This window comes from Saccostrea cucullata, unplaced genomic scaffold, assembly GCF_032062105.1.
Source record: "Saccostrea cucullata isolate Sc308-1 unplaced genomic scaffold, CSIRO_AGI_Scuc_v1 ctg9155, whole genome shotgun sequence".
Classification (NCBI taxonomy): Eukaryota; Metazoa; Mollusca; class Bivalvia; order Ostreida; family Ostreidae; genus Saccostrea; species Saccostrea cuccullata.
This window is the reverse complement of record NW_026926430.1, coordinates 3,182-17,432: the sequence shown is the minus strand read 5'-3', so window position 1 is coordinate 17,432 and position 14,251 is coordinate 3,182. Positions and strand designations below refer to the sequence as shown.

The 14,251-nt window shown below is 32.7% G+C and overlaps 1 protein-coding gene across 1 annotated transcript; it reads right to left on the bottom strand.

Moving 5' to 3' along the window:
* Positions 1-2,684: 2,684 nt before the first annotated feature.
* LOC134271688 (uncharacterized) lies at positions 2,685-13,953 on the bottom strand (the record flags this gene model as incomplete). Its single annotated transcript, XM_062753902.1, has 4 exons — positions 2,685-2,771; positions 3,743-3,767; positions 13,541-13,663; positions 13,847-13,953. Coding segments are annotated over 4 exons (310 nt in total), but the record flags the coding sequence as incomplete, so codon positions are not given.
* Between the last annotated feature and the right edge of the window lie 298 nt (positions 13,954-14,251).

The window sequence follows — 14,251 nt, the reverse complement described above, 5'->3', positions numbered from 1 at the left end:
ATTTTCTGTAAATGTAATAAAATCAAATTTGATACAAAATAAAAAAAAAATACTGACCATCTTCCTGTAAAATTACCAAGTCCAAATTTAATACAAAAATAATATAGTCTAAATGTAGGGACTTTTCTGAAAAGTTGCAAAGTCCAAATTTAATATAAAAATAATACAGACAAATTCTGTAAAATTAAAAAGTCCAAATTTAATATAAAAATAATACAGTCAAACTTTCTGTTAAATTACTAAGTCCAAATTTAATACAAATATGATACACTCTAGCTGTAGAGATTTTACTGTAAAATTACTAAGTTCAAAATTGATACAGAAAAAATACAGTTGGAAAAAACTAAGTCCTTAAAAATACAAAAATAATACACAGAAAATAATCTAAGTTCAAAAAAATACAAAAATAATACACTGCAAAATATCAAAGTCAGATTTTAATACAAAAATGATATACCCATTTTTTTGTGATAGGAAAATAATATATTTTTTCTGTATTATTTTAAGAAAGTACAGAAATGAATGTATTAAAAGTATATTAAAAATATACTTTTCTGTATTATTTTTTGATATGGGTATTGATAATTCTGCAATATTTGCAGTGTTGTTAATTGGCTTGATTGAGTTTACAAAAAAGAGATTTAAATATTTAGGCCAGCATTTTTTTATTTTTAGGTTTACAAACATCAGAATGAAAAAGTCCCGTAGGAGGAGGAAATAATAAAAAAAAAATTATATTTTGGATACATTATCGACTTTTCTACATTAATTTTTGCTTCTTTTTTATGCTCTCCTAACAGGCTTCTTGGACACATAAGGGTTACAAAGGGGAAAATACAACCTTTAATTGTTTATTTCCTCATCTACCAGTTGGGGGCAGTGATATAAATCTTTTGATGTTGGACAAAATACAGATTTTTAAAAAAAAAATCAATTTTTAAAATCTCTTTTAATATATCTTCATTTTTGTTTTTAATGTGTGTTAGAAATTATTCTAAAATATTAATATACTCAAGACCTATAAAAGTAATAATTCCTCTCAGAAAACAGACAGGGAGTATTCCCAAGAAGTATTGAGGAGTAGGGTGGAATTTTTTTCAATTAAGTGTAAACTAATTTTTCTGGCTGCCATAAACGATACTACATGCCTGTATATATTTTTATATTCTTGTTTTTAAATAGTTGAAACATTTTATTTCTTTAGGCTATTGTTTATTTCGTCCTCAGATGGACTTAACTTCTCCCATAGTTTTATTCATTACATCTGATGCATAAGCGACCCTTTTCTGAAGAATGATGCTAAGACTGTAAGCTATGACAGAAACCTAAACAATGTCTCTGACAATAGCTACCATGGGCAGTTTTAAACCTGTGGGAGGAAAATAATTTACAATTACAGACAGTTACTCTTGAATACGGATACATAATTATCTCACCAACACGTCACTTTGCAACAAAGTCGTCAGCATTTTATTGTTCTCTGAACGGGTGAAACGTTTTGAATGGCACTCCTATCGATAAATATTTACATTAAACCAAGCTTTAGTGCTGCTATGGACTTGACACAAATCTCCCTTCATTACCTTACCTGCCATGTTCATTTAAAACCGGAAGTACGAGTTCGTAAATTTGAAATCTCGATCCCGACTCAAATTTGACATCGGAAAGAAAAAAATCTGTTTTTCTCAATTTTATTTTTTTCTGAAAATTCAAAATCTTGAGCGGCGGGTTTGTAAACCTAAAAACAAAAAAATGCTGGCCTTAGTATCAATACTAAAAAGTTTTGATAACAGAAACTGAAGATTTTTCGAATTTTGATTTTCGAGTAAAAAGGAAATTTTGTCAATGAATTCTAATTTTAAAAATGATTCACCAAAATTGAATTCAGCTTTTTCTGAATATTAATTTCAGGGTGAATTGTGTTATGGATTTTCAAAAGACGGCAGTGTATTGAATTTGTTTAGGATGGATATACATGTATATGTATTTCTTTTGTGATTATTAAATTATTTCAAAACATATAAAAAAAATTCTTTAAAATTTTCTGATTTATTGTGTTTAAAATGTTGATTGACGTTGATATGATTTAAATGAATTTTGTTGGATTGAATTTAAAATCAATGATTTTATACTTTCATTTTCCCGTTCTTTGTATTTAGAGCTACTGCGTGTCGTTGCTATGTCCAAATGGTGTGTATGTTGTTTATTGTACTTTCATTTGAAAGTAATGAATGGATTTAGAGTAGAAATTTGATTTCTTTCATTTGAGGAATGAATTAGACAGAAATCAATTTCTACTTGGTGTGATAATGAATTACTTTTTCGGAATTACAAGGTTTTCATTCGAATACCTGGTGAATATCACGTGGTTCATTAGAACCGGTCTCGTTAGCAAGGCTATATAAGAGGTGAATAGTGGTTTAAATACCAGTTTAGGACGACACGTAAAGCACGATAAAGTTTAAATTTTATCATGATTTATTCAATCCAACATAAACTTGTATATACATATTGATTTTCATATTTTGCATATGTTCTGTATACTGTACAAATAAAGCTACTGCCTGTAGTTGCTATGTCCGAATGGTGTGTTTGTTGTTTATTGTACTTTCATTTGAAAGTAATGAATGGATTTAGAGTAGAACATGATTCTGTTCAACTTTTAGTTACAGTTTGCTTCTTTGTTTTATTACAGATGAGTTCAAAATAAGGAAATTTAGTAAGTATAAATACCTTCATCAGATTCCCTTTCTTCCGTCAGAATTGTATCACTGTAAGTAATTTAAAAAGGATTGTTAAGATAATTTATTAATTTTTTTTTATTTTAGTGACAAAAAGGCCCATAACATATCAACAAATAAAGACATTTCTTAATTAATGCATTTTATCAACAAAGCTTCCCCATGAGTCTGGAATAGAAACTAAATACAAGGTAACATGCATTTTATAATTTGGTATCATATTGCATGATTCTCATGTCAAATTATGAAAAACAACATTTTTAAAGATGTGCATTTCAAAAAATATTACAATTGATTAAGTCACATCCTGAAATCAAGTGACTATTTTGTTTATCATAGAATAGTTTAATGAATTTTCAATGTGTGACCAATTATCCCAAGTAGGGGTCTATATGTCATATTTCCTAAGCTAACTGCTTATTATAAACATGCAGAAACTTCTTGCTGTACGTTAATCTTAAAAAAGGAAGGTTTTCAAAACAAACTGTAATTCAAAAACATGCACATTGTGTACTTCAAATTCAGAAACTAGACAAAGCTGAGAATGTAACCTCAAAGGCCCCAACAAAAATTACGATGCAAGATAATTTTAAAATATATGCTTTAAAAAGGTTCCAATTCTACGTTTTAATTTAACAAATGGTTATAAATTATAGCTAAATGGGTCAAGGAGAGAGAAAATACATTGCTCTTATTATTGTTCCTATAAAATATTTTCACAGCATATACGATAAAAGAAATGATAAATCTTTTTAATAATTTCTATTAATAGAACAATTTACCTTCATAAAGATACACTAAGGAGGTATAAATATTTTCATTCACATTCAAAACTTTTTACAGTTCCGTATAGAAAAAGCAATATTTTATCTTTATTGAGTTTCTTTTCTACTTGACATCAGTCTGACTCTGACATCTTGTTCTAGAACCAAGTTATGAAGATCCTGTAATTGTTACATACCTTAAAATGAAGCTTTTCTTTAAAAGAAGTTGTATCTTACCTTTGATGGAGATTTTTCTTTTTTCCTTAAATAATTAAGTTAAATATTTTAATCAATACTCTTTGAATTCTTTTACTTTGTTTTCCTTAGTATTATTTTGTTTTACTCTAGTATGAAAAAACAATTTTTAAAATAACCCTAGCAAAAATTAATACAATCATGGATTTTAACTAAAAATATGTCCATTAGACATGAATGTCCCGCCAAGGGTATATTAGTAAAGCAACTTGAAAATTTCTATTAGTGTATATGAAATTTTATCAGAATATCTTGAATAGTAATGCAGTTGAATTGCTTACATTAGTATGTATCAGCATATTAAGTTTGACACTAATTTCATTAAAGTGAGGTCAAGGTCAAAGGAAATGCTAAGGTCAAAAACTGTTGATTGAGTTGAAAAGCTCTTACCAGTAAGTATCAGCATATGAAGTTGAAAAATATTATAAATGGTTTCTTTAAAACTGACTTAAACACAAATGGATAAAAGTGAAGTCAAGGTCAAATGAAAGGTCACGTTAAAAAATGATGGTACACTTGAAATGATTACCTCAACATCTATAAGCTTATGAAGTTTGACACTAATTCAGGAAAGTGAGGTCAAGGTCAAAGCAAAGGTCAAGGTAAACAAGAGGCCCATGGGCCACATCGCTCACCTGAGTAACTTGGGTGATGCAGATCTTTTTTAAAGATTTGTTCTATATACATGTATATATTTCTATGTAAAAATTGGATTCCCTATTGTGGCCCCGCCCTACCCCTGGGGGTCATGATTTTAACAATTTAATATGTACACTACCCAAGGATGCTTCCATATAAGTTTCAGCTTTCCTGGCCCAGTGGTTCTTGAGAAGAAGATTTCTAAAGATTTGTTCTATATATTTCTATGTAAAACTTTGATTCCCTATTGTGGCCCCACACTACCCACGGAGGTCATAATTTTACCAATTTAATATTTACACTACCCAAGGATGCTCCCACATAAGTTTCAGCTCTCCTGGCCCAGTGGTTCTTCAGAAGATGATTTTTAAAGATTTGCTCTATATATTTCTATGTCAAACTTGGATTCCCTATTGTGGCCCCGCCCTACCCCAGGGGGCCATGATTTCAACAATTTCATATCTACACTACCCAAGGATGCTTTCATATAAGTTTCAGCTTTTCTGGCCCAGTGGTTCTTGAGAAGAAGATTTTTTAATGACCCCACCCTATTTTTGTATTTTCTTGATTATCTCCCCTTGGAAGGAGTCGTGGCCCTTGATTTTAACAATTTGAATTCCCCTTTACCCAAGGATGCTTTGTACCAAGTTTGGTTAAAATTAACCCAGTGGTTCTTGAGAAGAAGTCGAAAATGTGAAAAGTTTACAGACAGACGGACGGACGGACAGCTAGACGGACGGACGGATGACGGACAACGGGTGATCAGAAAAGCTCACTTGAGCTTTCAGCTCAGGTGAGCTAAAAATGTTGATGCAGTTGTATATCTCTCATCAATATGTATCAACATATAAAGTTTGATAGGACGTATCTAGAATGATGTCTTTAATTAAACCGACTTAAACACAATTTGATAAAAGTGAGGTCAAGGTCAAATAAAAGGTCAAGGTCAAAATTGTTGATGCAGTTGAATTGCTTACATCAGTATGTACCAGCTTATGAAGTTTGACACTGATTTAGGAAAAGTGAGGTCAAGGTCAAAGCAAAGGTCAAGGTAAAAAATACTGATACAGATACATAATTCTGATCAATATATATCAACATATAAAGTTTGGTAAAAATATTTAGAATGTTGTCTTTAATTAAACTGACTTAAACATAATTTGATAAAAGTGAGGTCAAATTTAGGTCAAGGTCCAAAATTGTTGATGCAGTTGAATTGCTTACATCAGCATGTATCAGCATATGAAGTTTGAAACTGATTTAGGAAAAGTGAACTCAAGGTCAAAGTAAAGATCACTGTCAAAAATGTTGATGCAGTGAATTGCTATCATCAATATGTAACAGCAGTTTGATAAAAATATCTTGAATGGTATCTTTAAAACTGAGCAAAACACTAATTTAAGATAAGTGAAGTCAAGGTCAAAGGAAAGGTCAAGGTCAAAAATGTTGATGCAGTTGAATAGCTCTCATCAGTATGTATCAACATGTGAAGTTTGATAACACCATCTTGAATGGTATGGTTAAAACTAAGCTAAACACTAATTTAAGAAAAGTGAGGTCAAGGTCAAAGGAAAGGTCAAGGTCAGAAAATGTTTATGTAGTTGCATAGCTCTCATTAATGTCTGTCAGCATATGAAGTTTGATAAAAATATCTTGGATAGTTTCTTTGAAACTTAGCTTTGAACAGAGCTAAATGCAAAGTGTGATGAAAGGACAGATGGAAGGACGGAAGACGGAGATGACAAACATTATATGCCCTGGCAATATTGATGGCGGGGCATAAAAATCAACAAGAGGCCCACGAACCTAATAGGCTACCTGAATATCATGTAACAACTTTCCAACAAATGAATTTGGTTTGGGATTTATACCAAAGGCCATGAAATTCACATTTTTTTAAGAGGCACCCTTGTATATTATAACTAGTATACACTTGGCATGCTTACTTTGATTACTTAAAGACGTACCTGGGAAGATAACTTTTGAAATTTCAATTGAATGTTTATCATGACGTCAAATTTAAAGTTGGTAATAAAGCGTCATGATGACAAATACAACCAAGGTAAAAAAAAAACAAGAGGCCCATGGGCCTTATGGGTCACCTGAGCATTATGCAACTTTCCAGTGATTGAATTTGATTCATGTTTTAAGCCAGATACTATGGCATTCACAATTTTGAAGGAGGCACCATTGATTATCATAAAAATACACTTAGCAGTTGCTTAGTTTGTTTACTTAATACACACAGGCAGGGTAGGGGAACAAAAATGCATTCCAACTAATCAGTAATATTCAGCAATAATCAGTAGTGCCTCTACCACACATGAACCCCTGACCCTTAGGCCTAGATCCACACATTGCACAATTTTTGAAAAGGCATTCTTGCTTTTCAAAAATATTTGATTAAAACCAAGGAGCAGATTTCAAACAATTCATTCATTTTCAGTATATAGGTACACTCCCCCTTTATGATACACCTGACCCTGGGGCTTTGAAATTCAAAATTCTAGAAGATTGTGGCCCCTGCTCATCATAACTATATAGGTAGTTCATCTGTTTAATACCCAGGAGCAGAGAGGATAATTTTCAAAGATTTAATGTATTTTCACTATATAATCAAAAGAGCTCCGCCCTAACACCAAAACCCCCTACCTGGGGCCATAAAATTTACAATTTTGGAAGAGGCATTCTTGTTCATCATAACTATGTACTTAGTTAGTTTATTTAATTCCTAGGAGCAGAGAAGAAGATTTTCAAAGAATTCATGTATTTTCACTATATAATCAAAACCCCCACCCTAACACCAGAACCCCTGACCCGGGGGACATAAAATTCACAATTTTGGTTAAGGTATTCTTGCTCAACATAACTATGTACTTAGTTGATTTATATAATAACCAGGAGCAGAGAAGAAGATTTTTCAAAGAAATAATGCATTTCCACTATATACTTATTTAGCCCCGCCCTAAAACTAGAACCCCTGATCCCAGGGCCATAAATTTCACAATTTTGGTAGAGGACTCAATGCTGATTACAATCATGCAAACAGTTTGACTGCTTGATGTCCAGAAGTAAAGAAATTTTAAAGATTTCATTAATTTTAGTAGTTTGTGCTCCACCCCTCAGGCCCCATGGGGGCAGGGACCATGAAATTCACAATTTTTGTTCCCCTTCACCCACAGATGCTTTGTGCCAAATTTGGTTGAAATTGGTTCAGTGGTTGCAAAAAAGGGCTGAAAATGTTCAAATGTTAACGCACGGACGGCGGACGACAGACGACGGACGAAAACGGATAGCAATAGGTCACCTGAGTTAACTCAAGTGACCTAAAAAAACAAGAGGCCAATGGGCCACATCGCTCACCTGATAAGCTTTGACCATTCTGTTCTTTACCAGATTTCCCCCTTGTAATACATATTGCGACCCCACCCTACCCCACTGATCATAAGACATTTTGAAATCTACACTACCCCAGGATGCTTCCATGTGCACATAAGTTTCAGCTTTTCTGGCCCAGTGGTTCTTGAGAAGAATATTTTCAAAGATTTTCCTATATATTTCTATGTAAAAATTTGATTCCCAATTGTTGTCCCGCCCTACCATATGGGGTCAAGATTTGAATAATTTAGAATCTACACTACAGTCCCTAAGCGTTTACTTTCCCACTTGAACGGTGAAGGAACGCTGAGCGAACGGTGAATGAATGGTGAGTGAACGATGTGCGAACACTGAACGCAACTTGGTGAACAATGTGTGAACGGTGAGTGAACGCAGAATGCAAACGGAGCGCGAACGTGAGCAGAAAGTGAACGGTGAATGAACGGTGAAAGCAACATGAACGACTTATTCGGAATGCTTCCACCTTTTCCTTTTTTATTGATATTATTCTATTATTCTATAATTCTAATTTCAGGTGTTAAATATAAATCAACAATAGATAAAATAAATAATAAAAGCATTTTTTTTTCCTGCACATACCTATGTTAAATCGATAATTTAATAACATGACTTTAATCTCCATAAAACATGTGTATTTGTTACCGATCGTGTGTAGTTTAAAAATAAATTAATCTACATATATAGTAAATATGCTTATTCTTTTTAGTAATAAAATATTGTGGACTTTAGGAAATAAAACTACTACTTATAGAATGAATGAATTACATTGTACCCAGTTGAAACAACCAAACATGTATTTCCGTGCCAAGGCGATTATGAGTAAAATAACTTTTTCTTTTAAATTCACAATTGTCTGTTGATGTATTGCATAAAAGAGGCCCAAGGGCCTTGAATCGCTCTTCTAATAAATTGTACAGTCATCATTTCTATTTGAAGCCTCTAACCCTAATATCTAAGACCCAAATTCCATCAACCGACAAAGTTTGATGATTCTTAGCCAATTAGGACTGAAGATATTTTTTATAATAAAGCTATAAAAAAAACCCAATAAGTACATCACAGTGATCTACTTTAAGATTGAAGTTTTCTGAGGTCTCAAGATGCATTAATAGACAAAGATTGAAGATTCTAAGCCAATAAGTATTTGAGATATTTAAAAGTAGGTCACTGCGACCAACTTTTTTGTCTACATTCTTTGAAAACCCAAGATACATCAACTGACAAAGTTTGATGATTCTAAGCCAATAAGTATCTGAGATATTCAAAGTAGGTCACAATGACCTACTTTTTGGTTGAATTTTCCGAAAACCAAAGATGCCCCAACTGACAAAGTTTAACAATTCTAGGTCAACCAGTACTTGAAATATAAAAATATAGCCATAAAATGTCAAAAGTGTCAATATGTAATTTTTGGTTTGAGATCCCCAAACTCAAGATGCATCAACTGAAAACGTTTGATGATTCTAAGTCGATATGTACCTGATACTTAAATATACTCATAAAATGTCAAAAGTAGGTCATCATGACCTACTTTTTTGTCTACATCCTTGGAAAACCCAAAATGCATCTCCTGACAAAGTTTGATTATTCTAAGCTAATAAGTACTAAAGATACTTAAATATAGCCATACAATGTCAAAAGCAGGTCACTGCGACCTAATTTTTTGTAGACGATTTTTGAAAACCCAAGATACATCAACATAAAAAGTTTGATGATTATAAGCCAATAAGTACCTAAATATTCAAAAGTAGGTCACAATGACCTACCTTTTGGTCGACATTCTTAAAAACCCAAGATGCATCAAAAAACAAAGTTAGAAGATTCTAAACCAGTTAGTACTATAGATACTTAAATAAAGCCATGAAATGTCAAAAATTAGGTCATCGTGACCAATTTTCTGGACATCATCCTCCGAAAACCCAAATGCTTCAACTGATGAAGTTAAATGATTCTAAGCCAATAAGTACTGTAGATATTTAAATAAAGCCATGAAAAGTAAAAGTAGGTCAAAGTGACCTACTTTTTGGTCGTCACTCTCCAAAATCCTAAGACGCATCAACTCACAAAGTTTGATGATTCTAAGCCAATAAATACCTAAGATAATTAAATAAAGCCATGAAATGTCGAAAGTAGGTCACTGTGACCTACTTTTTGATTGTTACTCTCCGAAAACCCAAGATGCATAAACTCACAAAGTTTGATGATTCTAAGCCAATAAATACCTAAGATACTAAAATATAGCCATAAGATGTTGAGAGTAGGTTAAGTGACCTACATTTTGGTTAATTTTCAGAGTCCCAAGATGCATCTGCTGACCAAGTTTGATGATCCTTCGTCTGAAGGTAATCAACATATGCCTTTAAAACAAATCAAATTTTAAAAAGGATTAGTCATAAAGTTCAAAAAGTAAGGTCACGGTGACCTACTTTTAAGTTGACGTTGTTCAAGGACCCAAGATGCATCAACTGACAAAGTATGATGATCATAGGCCTTAAAGTGTCCAAAATATGCCTTCAAATCAAATGCCCACAAAATTTAAAAAGTAGGTCACCATGACCTACTTTTGAGTTGACATGATATGAAGTCCTAAGATGCATCAACTTACAAGATTTGATGATCCTAATCCTAATAGTAAGCAAAATATAAACGTTTTATTATTTGTAAATTTAGGTCAACTTTGAAGTGACCTTGAACAGCCCTTGACCCCAGGGTGATGCCTCGAACAATTTTTAATCTTTGACATATCCTGATCCTTGTACGTAAGTTTGGTGAAAATCTGCCTGGTGGTTCTGGAGAAATTTTTAGCAACCAGTCCTTTTAATTTGTTTTCCTGATTATCTCCCCTTGTTTAAGGGTCCCATCCCTAGTTTTAGTAAAAGTGGTAGCCCTTGGGCCAAGGATACCCTGTGTCAAATTTGACACTGATTGGCCAAGGGGCTCTTGAGTTATGGCCCATATTCTATAAAGTTAACGCACACTGCACACCACACAAATGGCCATAGCACTTGTATTTTAAAATTCTAATTCAAAATATTCTATATTTATGTGTCATTTTTAGCCGGGGTCATTTCTCGTAGAGAAATGCCCAGCTATTGCGACGGTGAGCAACAGAAAATGCTGCTTTTTCACCGTCAAATTAAATTTACGAGTTAGAATACAGTACCTCTGCGCAATCACCTTTGAGGCAATACAAACACTGAATTAAACTTTCATAGTTATCTAAAATTGTCAAAAAATAATTATAATAAAATACTTTATATCGTTTTCGATGATTAATCATTTGGTTAAAATATGCGAAAGGTTTTCATCAAGTATCCCTGTCTGTGTCATATTCTATAAATAAAGGGTGTACTAATACAAATGCGGGGAACACCATTAATGACTTGATGTACGCTTTGATGCAAAACTCCCCGCTGAAGACCCATCTGTGCATGATTGTTTGACCTTAAATAATCTTGCTGCATCAGTGTTCATTTATGTAAAACCCCGAAATGATACATGTGACACATATTTTACGCTGTTAAATTATAGCTACATTTTAATTAATTTTAAAGCTTTTTAATGCTATATATGACAAATATAGATATATATAATCATCTTTTCAATGTCTGAATCAGCTTGTTTTTAAACTGTCATTGCGGTCTTTGCTCATTACCCTGTAAATGAGCCCGGCTTTCAGTACTTCTGAGTACTTTGATTATTCTTTTATGATGATTATTTTTGCTAACTTCTACATGTATCTTTAGACATTTCCCGGCAGTGATTATACTCGGACAAGATGATGGAAAGGGGCATTCAAATTATCAAAACTAAATAAGTTGTCATAGTTTGAAATGTACGGGGAGAAGAGAGAGAGAGAGAGAGAGAGAGAGATCCCCTCCATTATCAGATATCTGTTGTATCAAGGTAAAAATTATTATTATTTTCCCGAAATATTCCAAGCAATAAAAGTAATCAAATTTTTAAGATTAACAAATCCATTTGACAATAATAATCTGCTTTTATTTTCCATCTTCAACTTCACACTGTTCACAAGAAGTCCACGTACTTGTCCTGTCAATCAAAATAACTCAACACAGCGGAAGTGTGGAAATCTCGTTTCACCGAGCATGCCAAAGGCAAAGAGTCACATAGTATTTCCAAGAAGTTTTTATATTTTTCCCTATCATTTCTAGATCTGATTTTTGCATTCCTGCAGAAAAAAGTAAATATATAATGGGAATATAGTATACTTGAAATTATTAAGATTGAAATTTGAAACATATTCCCTGCCAATTTAAAATACTACTGTCGGCACATGTATATTTTGAAATACTATAGTTTAATGACTGTTTGATGTTCGTTTTAAGACTGGTTTTCTTGTGTTACAACATACAATTATTGCTGTTTTTTAGGTCAATGCAATGATTTAGCCATCTGAGGAGTACAATATTCACCGAGCCCGAAAATGTGAAAGTTTACAGATGGACAGACAGACGGAGGGCCGGACAATGGACAAAATGTGATCAGAAAGGCTCACTTGAGCCTTCGGATACACCTCTCATTGTCTGAAATAATTGGATTAAATGTTTTAGAAAAGATTAGCCATCAAATTCAAAAAGTAGGTCACAGTGACCTACTTTTAAGTCAACATTGTTTTAGGACCAAAGATGCATGAACTGACAAAGTTTGAGGATCATAGGCCTTAAAGTGTCTAAAATATGCCTCCAAATCAATTTGAAAATGAAATCCCGTGAAATTAAAAAAAAAGGTCACTGTGATCTACTTTTGTGTTAACATGATGTGAAGTCCTAAGATACATCAACTTACAAGATTTAACGATCCTAGTCTTTTAGTAAGCAAAACAACAATGTTTTTATTATGTGTAAATCTTTGTCAACTTTGAATTGACATTGAGACCACGCCCTTTGACCAAGGGCCATGACTTGAACAATTTTTAATCTTCAACATATCCTGACTCTTGTATGTAAGTTAGGTGAAAATTTGCCTGGTGGTTCTGGAGAAGAAGATTTTTTAGCAACCAGTACTTTTGGTTTTATTTTTCTGATTATCTCACCTTGTTTTGGGTCCCACCCCTAGTTTTAGTATAAATGGTAGCCCTTAAGCCAAGGATACCCTATGACAAATGGCCCATGAAGAGCTAAAAATAACGGAAAAATTCGTCGTCAATTCAGAGTAAAAATAATAGAATAACAATAAGTATGAAAAACGTCAGTCAGCATTTGACTCAATGAAAAATTGTATTTGCTGACAAGTTCATTGTATTGTCCATTGAACTTATGAAATGAAGACTTTAAACGAAATGGCTGATATTCTTATTTCATCAACTTGCTTGTCACTAATTTACCTTAAATTATGGTCTTGTTGTTCCTGGGTAGAATATTTCATGAAGTCATAAATTAGTCACTTACACGGAAATATTGGTGATCAAGACATTTAAACCAATTACATAATAATATGAATAATTATTAATTTCACCCCTTGAAAGAGTGTATGGTTCTGCATTTGAATAAACTTAACTCCCTTTATATGAAAGATGTTTAGTGAAAAGTTTGGTTTAAATTGGCTCAATAGATCTGAAGAAGTTGAAGGTTTAAGAGGTTTACAATGTATGATAGATGGCATAAAACATATAAAAGATGGATGTGAGACACCTTTCGATCAGAAAAGCTCAATTTAGCTTTGGTTCAAGCGAGAAGAATGCTGTCCTACTGAGAAAAAAAATGTGAAAATTTTCTTTACCTTTTGATTCTTTCATTGTTCGCAGAAAAAATACAATCCCTAGAATAACCAAACCAGCAAAAATCAGTCCGCCTGTAGCTGCCCCAGCAATTATTGGAAGATTATCCGAAGAAACAGTGACTTCTGTAAATACAACAGGAGTGATATATTATATATACATATATAAATATGTAATGTTTGTGAATTTTACTCACTAATTCTGAAAATCGTTGTAATGCACACATGAATAATTGATAGTTTAGATTACTAATAAAATTGAAATATATTGATACCTAACCTCCCTTTGCAATGTCTAAAAATACATACTTTTAACTGCACTGCAATATATAACATCTGATGTAGTACTTCCAAATTTGTTAGAGGCATTTATTCTAAACCATAAATCCCCTTGCAGTTCAATAGTAGGTGTGTAACTGTGAGATTGCCATACCCTTCATCATTTATATTTGTTTCAAGAACTTTATGGGATTCTGTCAAATGCTCATTAGTTGAATACGATACTGAAAACTTTGATCATCTCCACCATTAAAGTTAGAAATCCACGATAAGTTTATGGACAAGGAATTTTCACAGACCACTGTAAAGTTCATTGGCATTAAGGGTGGCCCTGGAGATTTAACATAAAATACATGATCAATACATTAATGTGATTTATCTTAAACAGGTTTTAGTACATACTCTATTACAACACACTTTTGCTTGATCATTACT